General features: G+C 37.4%; 1 protein-coding gene across 3 annotated transcripts in view; it reads right to left on the reverse strand.

Annotated features, from left to right (window-relative positions):
• The window catches only part of MND1 (meiotic nuclear divisions 1), a 64,753-nt gene that overhangs the window by 45,848 nt on the left and 2,339 nt on the right, over positions 1-16,566 (reverse strand). For all 3 annotated transcript variants that reach the window (XM_023252755.2, XM_023252756.2, XM_011281614.4), the window contains exons 2-4: positions 12,126-12,191; positions 10,178-10,235; positions 6,708-6,856 (exon numbers count right to left, since the gene is read on the reverse strand). In XM_023252755.2, the coding sequence (XP_023108523.1) occupies positions 6,708-6,856; positions 10,178-10,235; positions 12,126-12,191 (273 nt within the window). The remainder of the gene's footprint in view (positions 1-6,707; positions 6,857-10,177; positions 10,236-12,125; positions 12,192-16,566) is intronic.

Raw genomic sequence — 16,566 nt, forward strand, 5'->3', positions numbered from 1 at the left:
AAAATAAATGAATAAGACAGCAACATGGATACATCTTTAAATAATTATGCTCAGTAAAAGAAGCCAGGAAAAAAGAATACATTACTGTATGATTCCATTTATATAAAGAACTCTTAGAAATATCATTTTTAAAAAATTAAAAAGAAGGGGGGGCGGACCTGGGTGGCTCAGTCGGTTAAATGTCCTACTTCGGATCAGGACATGATCTCACAGCTCTTGAGTTCGAGCCCCGCTCATCAGCCTCTGTGCTGACAGCTCAAAGCCTGGAGCCTGCTTCAGATTCTGTGTCTCTCTTTCTCTCTCTCTCTTTCCGCTCCCCTCCCCGCCCCTGCCGTCCATGCTCGCTCGCTCTCTCTCAAAAATAAACACTAAAAAAAATTTTTTTAACTCTTGGAAATATAGTGACAGAAAGCAAATCAGTGGTTGCCTAGGGATGGGGGCAGGGGAAACAGTGCAGAGAAGCAAAGGGCAGGAGAGAAAGACTAAAAAGGGGAATAAAGAAACTTTAGGGATGAAGGATATGCTCATTACCTTAATTGTAGTGATGGCTTCATGGATGTATACATATGCCAAAACTTGGCAATTTATAAACTTTAAATATGAGAAATTTTTGAATGTCAAATATTCTTCAATAAAGCAATTAAAAACTAATCAAGAAGACTTATACATATGAAAAGTTAAAAAAAAAATTTAAATCTGTGTATGTATCCTCTAAGATGGCCAAAATGATCCCTGCCCCTTGCTATTTATGCCCATTTGTAATCTCTGCTTGCAACTGGGCTGTATTTAATGACTTGTTTCATTAAAACACACTACAGCAGATGTAAAGAGATGTCACTTCCAAGATTAAGTTACAAAAAAACACAGTAGTGGGGCGCCTGGGTGGCGCAGTCGGTTAAGCGTCCGACTTCAGCCAGGTCACGATCTCGCGGTCCAGGAGTTTGAGCCCCGCGTCAGGCTCTGGGCTGATGGCTCAGAGCCTGGAGCCTGTTTCCGATTCTGTGTCTCCCTCTCTCTCTGCCCCTCCCCCATTCATGCTCTGTCTCTCTCTGTCCCAAAAATAAATAAAAAACGTTGAAAAAAAAATTAAAAAAAAAAAAAAAAAAACACAGTAGTGTCCTTCTGCCTTGGACTCTCCACACGCTTGCTCTGTGAACTGTCCTATGGAGAAGCCCAGGATATAAGGAATGAGGGAGGTCTCTGCCTAAAAACTATCAAGGAATTAAGGCCCTCAGTCCAACAGCCTTCAAAGGGCTAAATCCAATAACTATATGATTGAGTTTGGAAGTTAATCCTCTCCCAGATGAACCTTCTGATGAGTACGCAGCCCCAGCCAACTGTCAGACTACAACCTCATGTGAGACTCTGAGCCAGACGTACCTAACTAAACCATATCTGGATTCCTGATCCACAGAAACTGTGAAATATCTGTTTGTTTCTTTAAGCCACAAAATTTTGAAGTACACAGTTTGTTACAAAGTAAAAGACAACTAATAAAAAATCTAAGTCACATTTATATAAAAGAAAGTCTTCAAAGCAATTATATCCATTTAGAACACATTCAGCTACAGTAACAGAACATTTGACTAAAACTGGATTAAACAGTCCAGACGTGAGACAGTCCAAGGTTAGTGCAGCATTTCAAAATGCCACCAGAGACCCAAGCCCTTTCTATTCAGGCTCTGACATTGAGGGTCAGGTCTCCATCCTAATGCATGTTATTGTAGGGTTACAATATGATCTCATGTCCACTATGGAAAAGAAGGGGAAGGGGTTTTGCCTTTATCAGGAAAGTAAACATTTTCCTACAAACCTCAGAGATACTCTTCCACTTATATCTCACTCATCAGAACTGTTTTCCATTGCCACCCTTAGTTGCAAAGGAGTGTGGGAAGATGAGCATTTTTTTTTTTTTTTAAGTAAGGCACACTGCTGCCTCAACAAAGTGTTTTGTTAGTAAAGAAGAAAGGGGCAGTGCTCATTACACAGGCAACCAGCAGTATGAGCCAAAGCAGTACATTATATCATGGTAAAACCAAAAATATTACAGTTTGTTTAGAGAAGGCCAAACCCACTATAAGCTATGGGGCCTTGAGAAGGTTTCTGAAAAGAGAGATGTTTAGAATTTGGCTAAGTAGAAAGGAAGAGCAAGGGAATTCTCAAAGAGGATAAAGGAACAAAAAACCACGAAGACAGGAAAATTCAATAAGACCTGAAAGTATATTACCCTGTATAAAGTTTTAATTGTCATGATTAACTTTTCAAAAAATTGCTGAGTGACAAATATGCATGTTGTTTCCTAGCATGGAAAAAATGTGGCATCACGTTTAAAAGATAAAACATGGGTAAAGGATCTGAATAGGTATTTCTCTAAGGAAGATATACAAATGGCCCGTAAACACATGAAATGATGCTCAACATCACTAGTCAGTCACCAGGCAAATAGAAAGCAAAACCGTAACTAGATGCCACTTCACAACCACTAGGATGGCTAAAGTCAAAAAAGCCAGGTAATGATAAATTTCAGTGACGATGTAGTAAAACTGGAAGCTTCATGCACTGTAAAAATGGAAACTGGTGAAGCCAAATTAGAAAGAAGTATGGAAGTTCTTCAAACAACTAATCATGTTGTCATATGACCCAGCAAATCCCAAGAGAAATGAAAAAATGTCCACACAAAAACTTGTACATGAAAGTTTATAGCAACATTGCATATTAACAGCCAAAAGGTGAAAACAATCCAAATGGCCATTAACTGAGGAATGGATAAACAAAATGTGGTATATTCATATAACGGAATATTATTTGGCCATAAAAAGGAATGAAGTACTTCTACTATAACATGGACAAACTTTGAAAACATTACGTTAAAGAAGCCAGTTGAGAATGATACACATGCTGTGATTCCAGTCATATGAAATGTCCAGAACAAGAAAATTTACAAGAGACAGAAAGTAGCTTACTGGTTGCCTATGGCTAAGGCAAGGATAAGTGGGCTTCGTCCACCTTGGTCCAAACCACCATTATTTCATAGCTGGATTATTTCAATAACTTAACCTACTTGGTTTCCCTGCTTCCATTCTTTGTCCACTAATGGATTCTGAGTGCCTATGATAGTTATCACAGAAGACAGTAGGTATTCAATAATTTAGTTGTTATTATTCTGACTCCCAAGTCCTATGCTCTTTTCCAGTTTTTTTCTCCTGATTTATTTTGCAAATATCATGGTAGGAGAGACAGTGCTACTCAGCATTCAAACTCCCTTCCTATTTTGGGGAACTGCTGGTACCAATAGGACGCAGCTAACTCTCGTCACAAAAACTGGAAACTCCATGGGACGCCTGGGTGGCTCAGTCAGTTAGGCGTCCGACTCCTCTGATTTAGACTCAGGTCATGATGCCATAGGTTTAGGAGATTGAGCCCTGCACTGGGCTCTGTGCTGATAACACAGAGCCTGCTTGGGATTCTCTCTCTCCCTCTCTTTCTCTGCCCCTCCCTCTGCATTCTCTCTCTCTCTCTCAAAACAAATAAATAAACTTTAAAAAAAAAAAAGAGAGAAGAAAGAAAGAAACTAGATACCCCAATTACTTATTTCGCCAGTTCCCCTGGCAACTAGAGTGTGAGAATGTAACCCAGGCTTGGCCAGATCACATGTACCTCCACAAAATGTGACTGGTAGCTGGGACAGAAGTTTTTTGAGGGATTTTTATGTTTGTTTTCTTTTCTTTGGCAGCAGCAACATCTGGTTCTTCAGCCTGAGTCAGAAGCACCAGTGGAATCATCTTCTGAGGTCAGCAATGTCAGTAGAGCTAGGTGCAGTGTTCATGGCTCTGGAGCAGCAGAATCCTCCCCAGACAGGTTTCATGGTGTGACTTTGGCTGTGGTCTGGCTGTGTACCTTCCCTCAGTTCCTGCCTACTTTTAGAACTGGGTTTCCAGCCTTCCCAGTGATTCTGCAAATCCATCTTGTATCTTTCAACAAATTCCTTTTCTGCTAATGTCAGCCAGAGTTAATATGCATTGCTTATAGTTAAAAACAATGACTGACAGAGGGCTCCTTACAAACTAACTCTTTAACCTTCTTAAACCCATGAGCAACATTTTAAATAGTGGTATTTCAGGAGGATTTTCCTATGAAGAAATGTAATCTCACGTTACCTCCAAACAGAAATAAATTCATTTCCTTTACTATTCTTTTTTTTTTTTTTAAGTTTATTTATTTATTTTGAGAGAGAGAGCATGTGTGGGGAAGGGACAGAGAGAGAGGGAGACAGAGAATCCCAAGCAGACTCCATGCTGCCAGCACAGAGCCCAACACAGAGCTCGGAACTCACGAAACCATGAGATCATGATCTGAGCTGAAACCAAGAGTCAGACACTTAACTGACTGAGCCACCCAGGCGCCCCTACTTTACTATTCCTTTTTTAAAAAAATTTTTTAACGTTTTTATTTTATTTTCTGAGAGACAGAGACAGAGCGCTAGTTGGGGGGGGCAGAGAGAGAGGGAGACACAGAATCTGAAGCAGGCTCCAGGCTCTGAGCTGTCAGCACAGAGCCCAACGCAGGGCTCAAACCCACGAACCATGAGATCATGACCTGAGCTGAAGTCGGACGCTTAACCCACTGAGCCACCCAGGCTCCCCACTCCTTTACTATTCTTGATTAACTTTTCCCGGTCCTGTTATCTTCTTGAGAATCAGAATTCTTCCTCGCCTCACTCCAAAACAAGTCCATTGCCTATTTCCCTGAAGTTCCATTTCTTACCTACACTATAAATTCCACATGGTAATTCACCCCCTCAGTTGCATAAAAGAATAAAAAAATACTTCATTAAAATGTATTGGAATCTTGTAGTACAGACTAAATGCATGTTCTTGGAAACAATCAAAATTTCCTTTAATAGCTGAACGAATAAACAAACTACAGCACAACTATGAAATGGAATATTATTTAGCAATAAAAAGAAATGAGCTATCAAAAAAAAATGAGCTATCAAGCCACCAAAAGACACGGAGGAAAGCTAAATATACATTACTAAGTGAAAGAAGCCAATCTGAAAAGGCTATAGACTGTACGATTCCAACAATATCATATTCTGGGAAAGGCAAACTACAGAACAGTAAAAATACCAGTGGTTGCTAGGAGTTAGGGGAGAGGGAAGGATGGAGGGATAGCTCCAGCACAGGAGATTTTTAGGGCAGTGAAACTATTCTGGAATCCTGCATTCTGTATCCTGTAATTGTGCATATATAACATTTATGCATTTGTCAAAATTCACAGAATATGCAATATAAAATGTGAACCCTAATATATAGTATGGACTTTATTTAATAACAAGAGATCATCAATTATAACATGTACAACACTAACACAAAATGTAAATAATAGGGGAAATTTTGTGTTTGGTGGGGTGTAGGGGGTGGTACAGGTGTCCCCATTTTTCAAAAGTTCATGTTATACCACTTTGTTTTTATGAAAGACCTACATTAGTACCTATTTTTGCTGAGAGAAATCTGAAGGGTATTTTGCTTTTACAAAAAAAAGATAAAAAGCAAAAAGAGTGTTCAGCATTCATTTTGCAGCAAGCCCTTATAGAGGCAGCATGCACCCAGAGCAGTGAGAGTGGCCCCAAGCTCCTTCCCTGGGAACTATATTCAGCATGTCAGCATCAAGCTCCATAGCATCGAACTGTGTCTATGAGCATTTGTGCTTTACTTTGATGTATTTTGTGCATCCATTAGCAAGATGTGCCCTAAGGTATCAGAAAAGCCTAAGAAAGGTTACTTTTGGGGTCTAGAATCACTCAAAGATTTTTTCCATATAGGCTAATGGTAATTGCTTTTTTGCTTCACACCATTTTAGCTCACAAAAAGTTTCATAGGAATACTCCATTTTCAGATGGTGGGAGAAAACCATACAGCTGACCACTGAACAACGCAGAAGTTAGGGGCAACCTCATGCAGTCAAAAATCCATATATAACTTTTGACTCCTGGGTGGCTCAGTTGATTTAGCCTTCGACTCTTGGTTTCAGCTCAGGTCATGATCCAAGGGTCGTGGGATCCAGCCCCACATCGGGCTCTGTGCTGAATGTGGAATCTGCTTGAAATTTTCTCTCTCTCTCTCTCTCTCTCTCTCTCTCTCTCTCTCTCCCCCCCCCCCACTAGTGCTCTCTCTGTCTCAAAAAAACAAACAAAAAAAAGTAACTTCTAATAGCCCACTGTTGACCAGAAGCCTTACCAATAACATAAATAGTTGATTAACACATATTTTGTATGCTATCATATACTGTATTCTTACAATAAAGTAAGTTAGGGAAAAGTAAATGTAGATAACTATAAGAAAAAGAAAATACATTTACAGTACCATATGTATAAAAAAAAAATCCACGTATACGTGAACTCATGAGGTTTAAACCCATGTTGTTAAAGGGTCAACCATATTTGGGAACTCTCTGTACCTCCCCACCTCTTTTTCTGTAACCCTAAAAGGAACTAAAATATTATAAAATAATATCATGATGTGGGAAGATGAAGGTTAAAACATTCTAAGATTCTTGTACTGTTTGGAAGAAAGAGATGTTGATTATCTCTAGACTGAATCGAATAATGCATGTTAAAAATTTAACGGAAACCACATAAGTTTAAATAAAAACAATTTTTTTTCTTACAAAGCAAATCTATAATTTTTTTAAGTGTGGTGGCTTACCTGAGATTCCAGAACCTCCAGCTTGCGTTTCCTTGCATGAAGAGCTTTACTTGGAAAAGCCCAATAATAATTAGACGTTCCAATCCTCTCACAGTCAACCATACCGTCATCAACTAAGCTTTGAAGGACTTCTTTTACTGACATAGCAGCTAAAAGAGAGAATTTTTAAAGACTACATTAAGACACATCCTATACAATTAAAAGGCTAAAAACTAGGAAAATACCTGCAATAAATATTACAGAAGGGGTACTTAACAAAGGAGCTTTTAAAAATAAAAATAAAATACTACAATGGAAAAACAAAAGTACATCAATGAACAAAAACAAAATATACACAGTCAACAAACAAAAATGTTTAACCCCACTAATAAATGAAGAAAGCAAAATAAAGCAATGACATATGATTTCTTGACTACAATATCATAAAAGATTTAGGGTAATGAGTACCCTCATCATGGGTAGAGAAATATGACAATATATATTGAAAACCTTAGATTTATGCATACCTTTTATGTAGAAATTCCACTATTTTAAATTCAACCAAAGAAAATGACAGACAAGCATAACGATGCTTGTCAAAGCACTGTTTTCAATAGCAAAAAACTGGAAACCAGTCCAATAACTGGACTTGTAATATTGTGGGGCGCCTGAGTGGCATAGTCGATTAAGCGTCTGACTCTTGATTTCGGCTCAAGTCATGATCTCATGGTTTGTGAGTTTGAGCCCTGCATTGGGCTCTGTGCTAAACTGCAGAGCCTCCTTGGGATTTTATCTCCGTCTCTCGGCCCCTCCTCCACTTTCTATCTCTCTCTCTCTCTCTCTCTCAAAATAAATAAAAACAACTTAAAAAAAAGCATTTATTGTGACAGGATACTATACAATCACTAAATTTATGTTATAAAATATTTAATGGCATGGATATATATACACATTCAAAATGTAGTGTATAAAATATAAACAAATAAAGTTAAAATATGCACTAATGTGACAGAAGTTATCTTTAAGAGGCAATTTTTATTTCCTCTTTTTGTTCATTTTTCTTATTAAACAAATAAAGTTAAAATATGCACTAATGTGACAGAAGTTATCTTTAAGAGGCAATTTTTATTTCCTCTTTTTGTTCATTTTTCTTATTTTTTCCAACAATGAACATGTTTTGCCTTCTTTGCTAAGAAAACTAACAAAAGAAAAAAAAACTTGTGAAAAATTAAACAATAAAACAATAAACTGAATATTACGGTTAAGGGTAAGATGAAAAATCAGAAAGAAGTTTTCAAAAGTAGCATATAAAAATGTAAAGTCAAATATGACTTTATTTGAAATTCATGAACAATTCTTACTTTCTATTAAGTAAAACTGTACTGAGAAATTATCCATATTTTTATGTCCACTTTAATTTTTTCTACAGATTCTTAAATATAATAAAACCTATTAGAAACTAAAGATTTAATAAATTAAAAAAAAAATCGACACCGAATGTGCAAAACATCCAACCTCACTCGTAAAGAAATACGAAGTGAAATGAAATGTCAATGATTCTAAAAATGAAAACACAATTCTGAGAAATGAATGTGAATATAATTTGGAATAGCCTTTCCTGAAGGCACTTTGAGAATATGTATTAAATGTCTAAAACTACACAAGTCTCTATTTTCCACTCTATTTCTAGGAGCATTTCCTAATGAAGTGATAGGAGATGTGGGGGAGGAAAAAAAAGTATGGGTAAGGAGAGAAAGGGATGAATAGGTGGAGCACATTGAGATTTTAGGGCAGTAATAAAATCCTCTGCATGACACGATAATGATGGATCCGTGTCATTATACACTTGTCCAAACTCACAGAATGCAATGCAAACCATGGACTTTGGGGGATTAGGATGTGTCAGCTGTAACAAACGGACCACTGATGAGTGATGCTGACAGCAGGAGAAGCTTTACATGTGGGGGAGCAGGAAGCATATGGGATATCTCTGTACCTTCCACTCAATTCTTCTATGACCCTAAAACTGCCCTAAAAAAATCACGTTTTTAGAAAAAAATTCATAGGTAGTATGTTACACATTAATTTTAGCAGCAAAGTTTGTGAACAACCTAGGTGTTCAACAAAAGGTAACAAGCTAAGCAAATTAGGGTATAGTGGGTGGTCACAGAATGAAACATTAGGAGATGCAGATGTTGTGCATCTTTTTTTTTTTAAGTTTATTTATTTATTTTGAGAGACAGAGGAAAAAAGGGAATCTGGGGCTGACAGCACAGAGCCCCACGAGGGGCTCAATCCCATGCACTGTGAGATCATGACCTCAACAGAAATCAAGAGTCAGCCACTTAACCAACTGAGCCACCCAGGCACCCCACATCATTCTTTAAGCAAATGACATAATGAAATATAGATGACATAATGTTATATGAAAAATGCATGAACACAAAACTACATATACAGGACAGTTCCCTCAAAAAAAAAAAAAAAAAAAAGACAGATACATACATACATACACAAATAGAACCAAAGAATAAGACACCAAAATAACACCAAAATGTTAACAGTGGTGATCCCAGAATAGAGGACTTATGAACAATTTTTACTTATAAACATGTATAGCTTATACAATGAAAATAAGATTTAAATACATATATATAGACATATATATGTCTATATATATGTGTATATATATATATAGACAGACAGACACACACACACACACACACACACACACCATATATAGGGGGTTTAACAGTGACCCTTCAAAAGATAACCCCCAAATCCTGTGAATATGACCTGATTTGGAAAAAGGGTCTGTATAGATGCAGTTAAGGATCATAGATGAAATCATCCATGTTTTAGGGTGGTATGGCCCAAATCCAATGACATATGTCTTTATAAGAGATAGAAATGGAGAAAATAAAGGGGAAGTCTATGTAAAAACAGAGGCAGAGATTAGAACAATGTGTCTATAAGCCAAGTACTGCTGACAGCCACCAGAAGCCAGGAGAGAAGCAGGAGACAGATTCTCCTTCAGAACCTCCAGAAGGAACCAACCCTACCAATACCCTGATTTTAGACTTCTGGCTTCCAAACTTTGAAAGAATAAATTCTACTGTGTTAAGCTACCAAGTTTGTGGTGATTTGTTACAAAAGCTTAGAAAACCACTACACCATGTAAAGATATGAAGTCACATTTAACAAATACAAGAACATAAATGAAATGTTTACTTCTCTTGAAGTAAATATACCTATAAATAAATAAATGTGTGCATGCATGTTTGTATAGGTATGCGTGCGTATTCCATTTTAATTTTCCTAAAGCAGATACTCCAAACACAAGAATCATGGCCACAGCCCAAAGACATCATGTAAGGACTTTTATAAACATTCTTCACCTGTAGAAATTTATGTTTTCATTAAGTGAAAGACTGTTACAGAAAAGATGGCCAATGTATCACAAAATGGCTCCGCACATCTTTGATACTCACTAATGCCTTTTTCTTTGGGAGCAATCTTCTCCATGTCTTTTAATTGAAACACATCTTTCTGTTTAAGAGTTTAAAAAAAGATGAAAAACATATATTTATTTTCTACTATATGTTCATATTTACCATAACTATATTAATAAAACTTTGTACTAAAAGTTGTGTCTGGTAATGAACAGTGTGACAGAATCAAGCATTTTAGAGCCAGAACAAACTGCAATTGTCTTGTTTGATACCTTCAACAGAATTTAAAGAGGGACAAATTTTACATGAACATTCAATTCTTTAAAGTAACTGAAGATCAGAATGTAAAGAATATCTTCCCATCGAGGTATAAAGACTACTTACAATGAATCATTTAACATGAAATAATCACCTTCTCTGACACTGTGATTTTAAGAAAACAGTGATTTGCTTAGCATGCATTGTACGTCACAGATTTAGCAGTTTTAACTAAAAGTAAAACAGACAACTGATGGGCGTCTACTTGAGATTCTCTCTTTCCCTCTGCCCCTCTCCCCAGCTTGCAGGCATGCACGCTCCCTCTCAAAAAAAACAAAGAAAACAAAAAAAACTCAGTGACTAGTGAACTTCTGGAAGCTGCTGACACTCATTAATATGCTGTTATTAATTGAAGGCAGGGCTGAAAAGTTTTCAATCTGAAACAGCCAATTTTGATACTGAGAAAATGAACAATATCATAAAGGACAAAATAATTACCCTCACCACTCTCCCCAGCCTTCCACAGCCTAGTAAGAATGAAATCTACTTTTCTTGCTGAGACCACAGGAAAAATATTTTAACTGTGTACAAGTCATAATCCTCACATACAAATTTCATCAATTTATCTTTCTAATCATCATCATTAATATGATACTCTGTTCTGAATTGCCAATGACTTTTAGTAAGTCATTGAAGGGAGGTAACATTAGTAAAATTACACTTAGAAGGCAGTTTTTAAAATAAAGGTTCCCAGAGTGTTTTGCTTGTTTTACTGAGAATCTGAATTATCAAAATGAAAATGTCCTTATTAATTTCATATTCTATTTTGCCATTTTCTCTTATCTTCTTCACATCTGTATATAATGAAAGTAGCCAGTAGAATGTGGTCAGACTAGACTTTGAAGGTCCTATCAAGTATTAGGCTAAGACATAGGAAATTAGTGTTTTTTGTAGGTCTAAGATTTGGACTTGAACTGGAAGAAGAAAAAAAAAGCTACTGTTGAGCAACATGGTAAAAAAAACCAGCTTCTAGAGCCAGGTGCCTGGATTTAAATCCTGGCTCTACCACTTAGGACCTAAAACTTCAAACATATTTCCCGTTAGTGGCAGGCACAAATATCTGGAATAAATTAAGGAGGCCTACGATATGTAACACGATAGTCAGATTTATAAATGCAAAGAGGCAGCATTTAAGACTGCCTAAAACCTAAAAATCAGATGATCCTCCCTGGATTTGAATCCTAGTGGTACTACCACTTTAATTTTTTGAGATCCAAGGCTGGTACCTTAGGCTGTGTCTCAGATGTCCTCATCTGTAGAATGAGAATCATAACAGTCCTGATAGCAAAGGATTAAAAAGGATGGAATCAGATAACCTACACCAAGCGCTCAGAGCAATGATTGGCACCTAGGAAGCACTCAGCTGATGTCAACAATTATCACTATTATTCCCAGGCAGAAAGGGGACACAATCAAATATATGCTTCAGAAAGATCATTTGGTGCCAGTGTGGTGTAGTAGGAGTTTGGACAGAAGTGAACATTGGGGTAGAGTTCTTTCATACTCCATAGCTTCACAGAAACTAAAAATGTTTGCATAATTTTATCCACTATTCAGGAAATTGATTAGCACTGATATTTAATAAAAAAAGGTACAGTTAACACTGAATGACATATACTTAAGGAGAAAATTACATAAAATACTAAAAATCTTAGAGAAAACAACTCACCGTCTCAAAAAATATTTCCATCATGCGGGCTCTCTTCTCCTCTGCACTCAGTCCCTTTTTCTTTGACTAAAGCACAAAAGTAAAAAAGTAGACACTGCATTAAAAAAACAAAAAAACAAAAAAACACTGCATTCTAAAATAACTTGATCTGAAACATCATCTGAAATGTTATGGTCTTGTCTGCCAATGAGTTTGATAACTCTCAGAGCCAGGCCTCAAGACCCATTTAAACTACTATATGCCAAGCCCTGTGGTAGCTGCTGCCAGTAAAATAACAAGTGTGATTGTGACAGAGCCTGGCAGTTTATAGAAATTCGATATTTATCAAACGATCCAATGATAAGTCCCTGTATTTACCTTCAAAGGACTTATAACCTCTCAAAGAAAATAGATGTAACTAATAAATGATGGAAGTACATTCACAAATTGCTACCAAGTACAGAATTGGGGAGGGTTGAGGGCTATCTAGGAAGGCTAGAGATGAAAAGGATTTGGCAAGTTGAGAAATGGTGAGGTGTCCTTGGCAGACCACACAGAGCCATGATGTTATGGAAGTATGTGGAATGCATCAGAAAGCCAAGCACTCAGGGATGATTACTGCATAGTGCATGTAGAGGGAGTGGCAGAGAAGGTGAGAAAGGTTGTCGGGGGCCAGATCACGGAAGGCTGACTGTCCAGCCAAAGAGAATGTATGTTATTCTTTCTAGACAATGAGAAGCTACTGGATGAATTTCTAAAGCAGAAGAGTGACAAGATTAGAGTTACGTTTTAGTAAGATGGCATATAGTAGCATTGTGGAGGATAGGCTGGAGGAAGAAAAAAACCTATCTAAGTAGAAAACGGAAGCCTACTGAAGGTTTCTACTATTCTGTAACTATAGTTTAGCCAATTTAAAATTAAGATAATTAACACGTAACTAAAATGTCTGTTGATAATTCAATTTTATAATATATTGTATTTAGAACATATAAAGCTGAAATCCAAATTTTTTTAAAAAGCCAAATTCCCTCAATGCAAAGATTCACAGAAAATAACAAAAGAAAGAATCATGTCTAATAGAGAATTCCACACTAATGTTTTTTAAGTCATCTGAATCTTTCTCAAAAATCACTCAGGATTATGAGGCAACATAAACTGTTTAGTAAGAAGTTTAAAACACTTTACACCACTTTAAAAAAGCAGACATTAAAAACAAACAAAGACTGAGTCTTTGCAACTAAATACTCCATTGGAAAATGAAAGCCTATAAAAGACAGGGACAGGGATTTGAAATTGCCATCCTGAATACAAACCAGAGTCCATAAGTCTTTATTCTACTTGCAGAACCTAGAAACCCACTAACTGATTTTCACAGCAATAAAATTATCAGGTGTTCCTGGATGAACTGTAGAGATAAAATAAGTAGGATTAATGTTGATATTTCTCTTTTTTCTCTGTCTACTCTTGAACACTATAGTTCCCCCTAGGTTCTCTATTGATCCCCTCATCTCCTCACACTTTTCTTTGATCTTATCTGCTTTTATGGTTTTAACAAACACTTATGCTGAATCCTCCAATCGTAAATCGGTCTCTGAAGTATGCTCCTGAGCTACAATCTCATGTATCTACCTGCCTACTGGACAGACTTCAAACTCAGAGGGTTTCAACTGAACTCTTCTTCTCCCACATCTACTCCCCAAACCTGCTGTTCCAGGTCTTGAGCTCAGTTAGATACCACCTTGCCACCTAAGCCAGAGGCCTGGCAGTCGTCCCAGGTTCCTTCATCCCTCTTACTCTACATCAGACCAATCACCAAGTTCTGCCAATTTTAGTGCTTAACTATTCCTCAAATCTATCCAGTCTGCTCCATCCCTGTAACCTCCACCTCGATTCAGGCCTTCATTATGTGTGCTGTCTCCTGCAACATTCCTGCAGGCCCCCTCGCCACACTTTGTCTCACCCTCTAAGTCCACATTCCACACTGCCAAGAAGCAAATCTATGCCTCTCCTTGCTTTTTCAGTGTTTCCGAACCATCCAGAAGTATCCAATCATTCTACGAGGCCCTTTATCACCTGACCCCAATCTACCTCTCACAGATACCACTCCCCACATCAAATTTGACCATACCATGGAGAGTTAAGCCACTTGAGCTGTAATACAAAAATCAGATGGTCCCTGACTTACTATGGTTCCACTTTTTCAACTTTACCATAGTGTGAAAGTGATACACATTCAATAGAAACCATACTTCAAATTTTGAATCTGAATCTTTTCCCAGGCTAGTGATAGGAAGTACAATACTCTCATGAGGCTGGGCAGCCACACGACCATGACGGTACACAACCAATACACTTACAATCATTCTGTTTTTCACTTTCAGTACACTTTTCAATAAATTACATGAGATATTTAATACTTTACTATAAAATAGGCTTTGTCTTAGATGCTTTTGCCCAGCTATAGGCTAATGTATAAGTGTTCTGAGCATGTTTAAGGTAGGCTAGGCTAAGCTACGATGCTCTATAGGTTAGGTGTATTAAATGCATTTTTGACTTAATGATATTTTCAAATTACAGTGGGTTTATCGGGGTGTAACTCCATTGTGAGTTGAGGAAGATCTGTGCTTGTAATTCTCCACTCGCAGCATGCTCTTTCCCATTTTTATGTCTTTCACAAAATGTTCTAAAACACCTGTTCCTCTCTCCTATTCGAAACTCCAAAAAAAATCTCCTAAGGCTTAGTTTAAGCATTCTGTAAAAGAGCTTCCCCTGAGCTCACAGGACAGGCTGAGTGTCATCCCATGTGTTCCCAGAACACAACTTTATCAAATCAATTTGTACACTTGTCTTTCTCAGCAGACTGAAAACTTCAGAACATGCATTGCCCTTGCCTTCCTAGAGCTTAGTGCTAGGCTAGAGCAGACACAAAGGCCATCCCTTGACTTCAGGACCATGTATCCACAGCCCTAACTGTAAACTTTGAGACTGTTCAGGCTCCCAAACCCCACAACATCCTCTGCAGTCCCATATATGACACAGGGTAAATTAATAATAAAGAATTCTGTGCTAACCATTTATGGCCTTTCCTGGAGAGATAAATCACAGAAATCTCAGGTGGAAAAGCTCCAAAAAACCATATAGATCTATTTGCTAAACCTGGAGTCAACAGCTGGCATTAAATACTGCTTTAATTAGCCTCCCTTCGCACTGGCCTCAGCAGTATCAAAACAACCAAGCATGAAATCCACACCCAGTTAGAAGGCTCTTTTGGTTCATTTTTCTAGTCCAATGGGTTTCAAACTGCCATTAGAAGTATCTCAGGAGCTTTTCAAAAATACTGATACCAAGGCACATGCCATATGAACTGAATCAGAATCTCTGAGACCAGACCTTGGTCTGGGCATGCATATCTTACAAAGCCTCTCCAGGTGCTTTAACTCCCCAGGGTTGAGAACACTGCTCTTCTCACCCCAGAATCTAGCGACAGGTCAGGGGTACTGGGTGGCAGCGAGGATCCCTTTAGGACTAGTCTGTAGCTACATCAGTGGAAAACAGATCCAAAGCTTTAAATAGGTCCTAACATTTTGGTATTATTAAACAGCTCCTTGGAGAGACTCATGGACTCCACAACAATCCGCCCACCAGAAGCAGACAATGAGGAGAGTCTAGTGTCCTGGAGGCACACAGTTTTAGGAAAGTTCATATCAGTTCAGAAGCGATGAAAGTTACTCAGGAAACATGGATGAGCTGTATTACCCATTAACATTGTTTTCAGGCTAATTTACTCATCAGTCTCTTTTATGACTAGAAATAGTTTTTATTATTAACCACAGTAGGAGAGTATCATGGCCAGAATGAAAATAACTAACGTAAAAGGATACCATACTAATTCATATCTAGAAATTTCTCCAAAAAAAAAATCAACAAGGGCTTACTTAATAGTTAACATTAAAGAAAATCTGCTGACAACATAAGTTAGAGATATATTCAAATTAGTATATATATATATAGGTATAGATATCTATATATTCAAATAAAGATATATTGAATATATATATTCAAATATGTATATACATTCAAATTAGTAAGTAAGGGGACTCAAGACTTGACCTGAGGACAACAAAGCTTCCTGGTCAACTAACATATAGCTATCCCCACTTTTCAGAAGACTTACATTAGTACCTATTTTCACTAACCAAAAGAAATCCTAAGAGCATTTTCACTTGTACGGAAAAAAGACAAAAAGTGAAGAACCAGTGTTCAGCGTTTGGTTTAGGAACGGCTCCACCAAGCTCCTTCCCTGGGAACTACATTCAGCATGTCAAGCATAAGCCACCACAGTTTTGAACTGTGTCTATGAGTAGCTGCACTGGCAAGATGTATATCCTAGGGTATGTGAAAAGCCTAAGAGAGAGAAAAAAATTCTTTAAAGTTTTAAAAAATTAAAAAAGAGAAAAGCCTA

Source organism: Felis catus, chromosome B1 (assembly GCF_018350175.1).
Source record: "Felis catus isolate Fca126 chromosome B1, F.catus_Fca126_mat1.0, whole genome shotgun sequence".
NCBI classification, from domain to species: Eukaryota; Metazoa; Chordata; class Mammalia; order Carnivora; family Felidae; genus Felis; species Felis catus.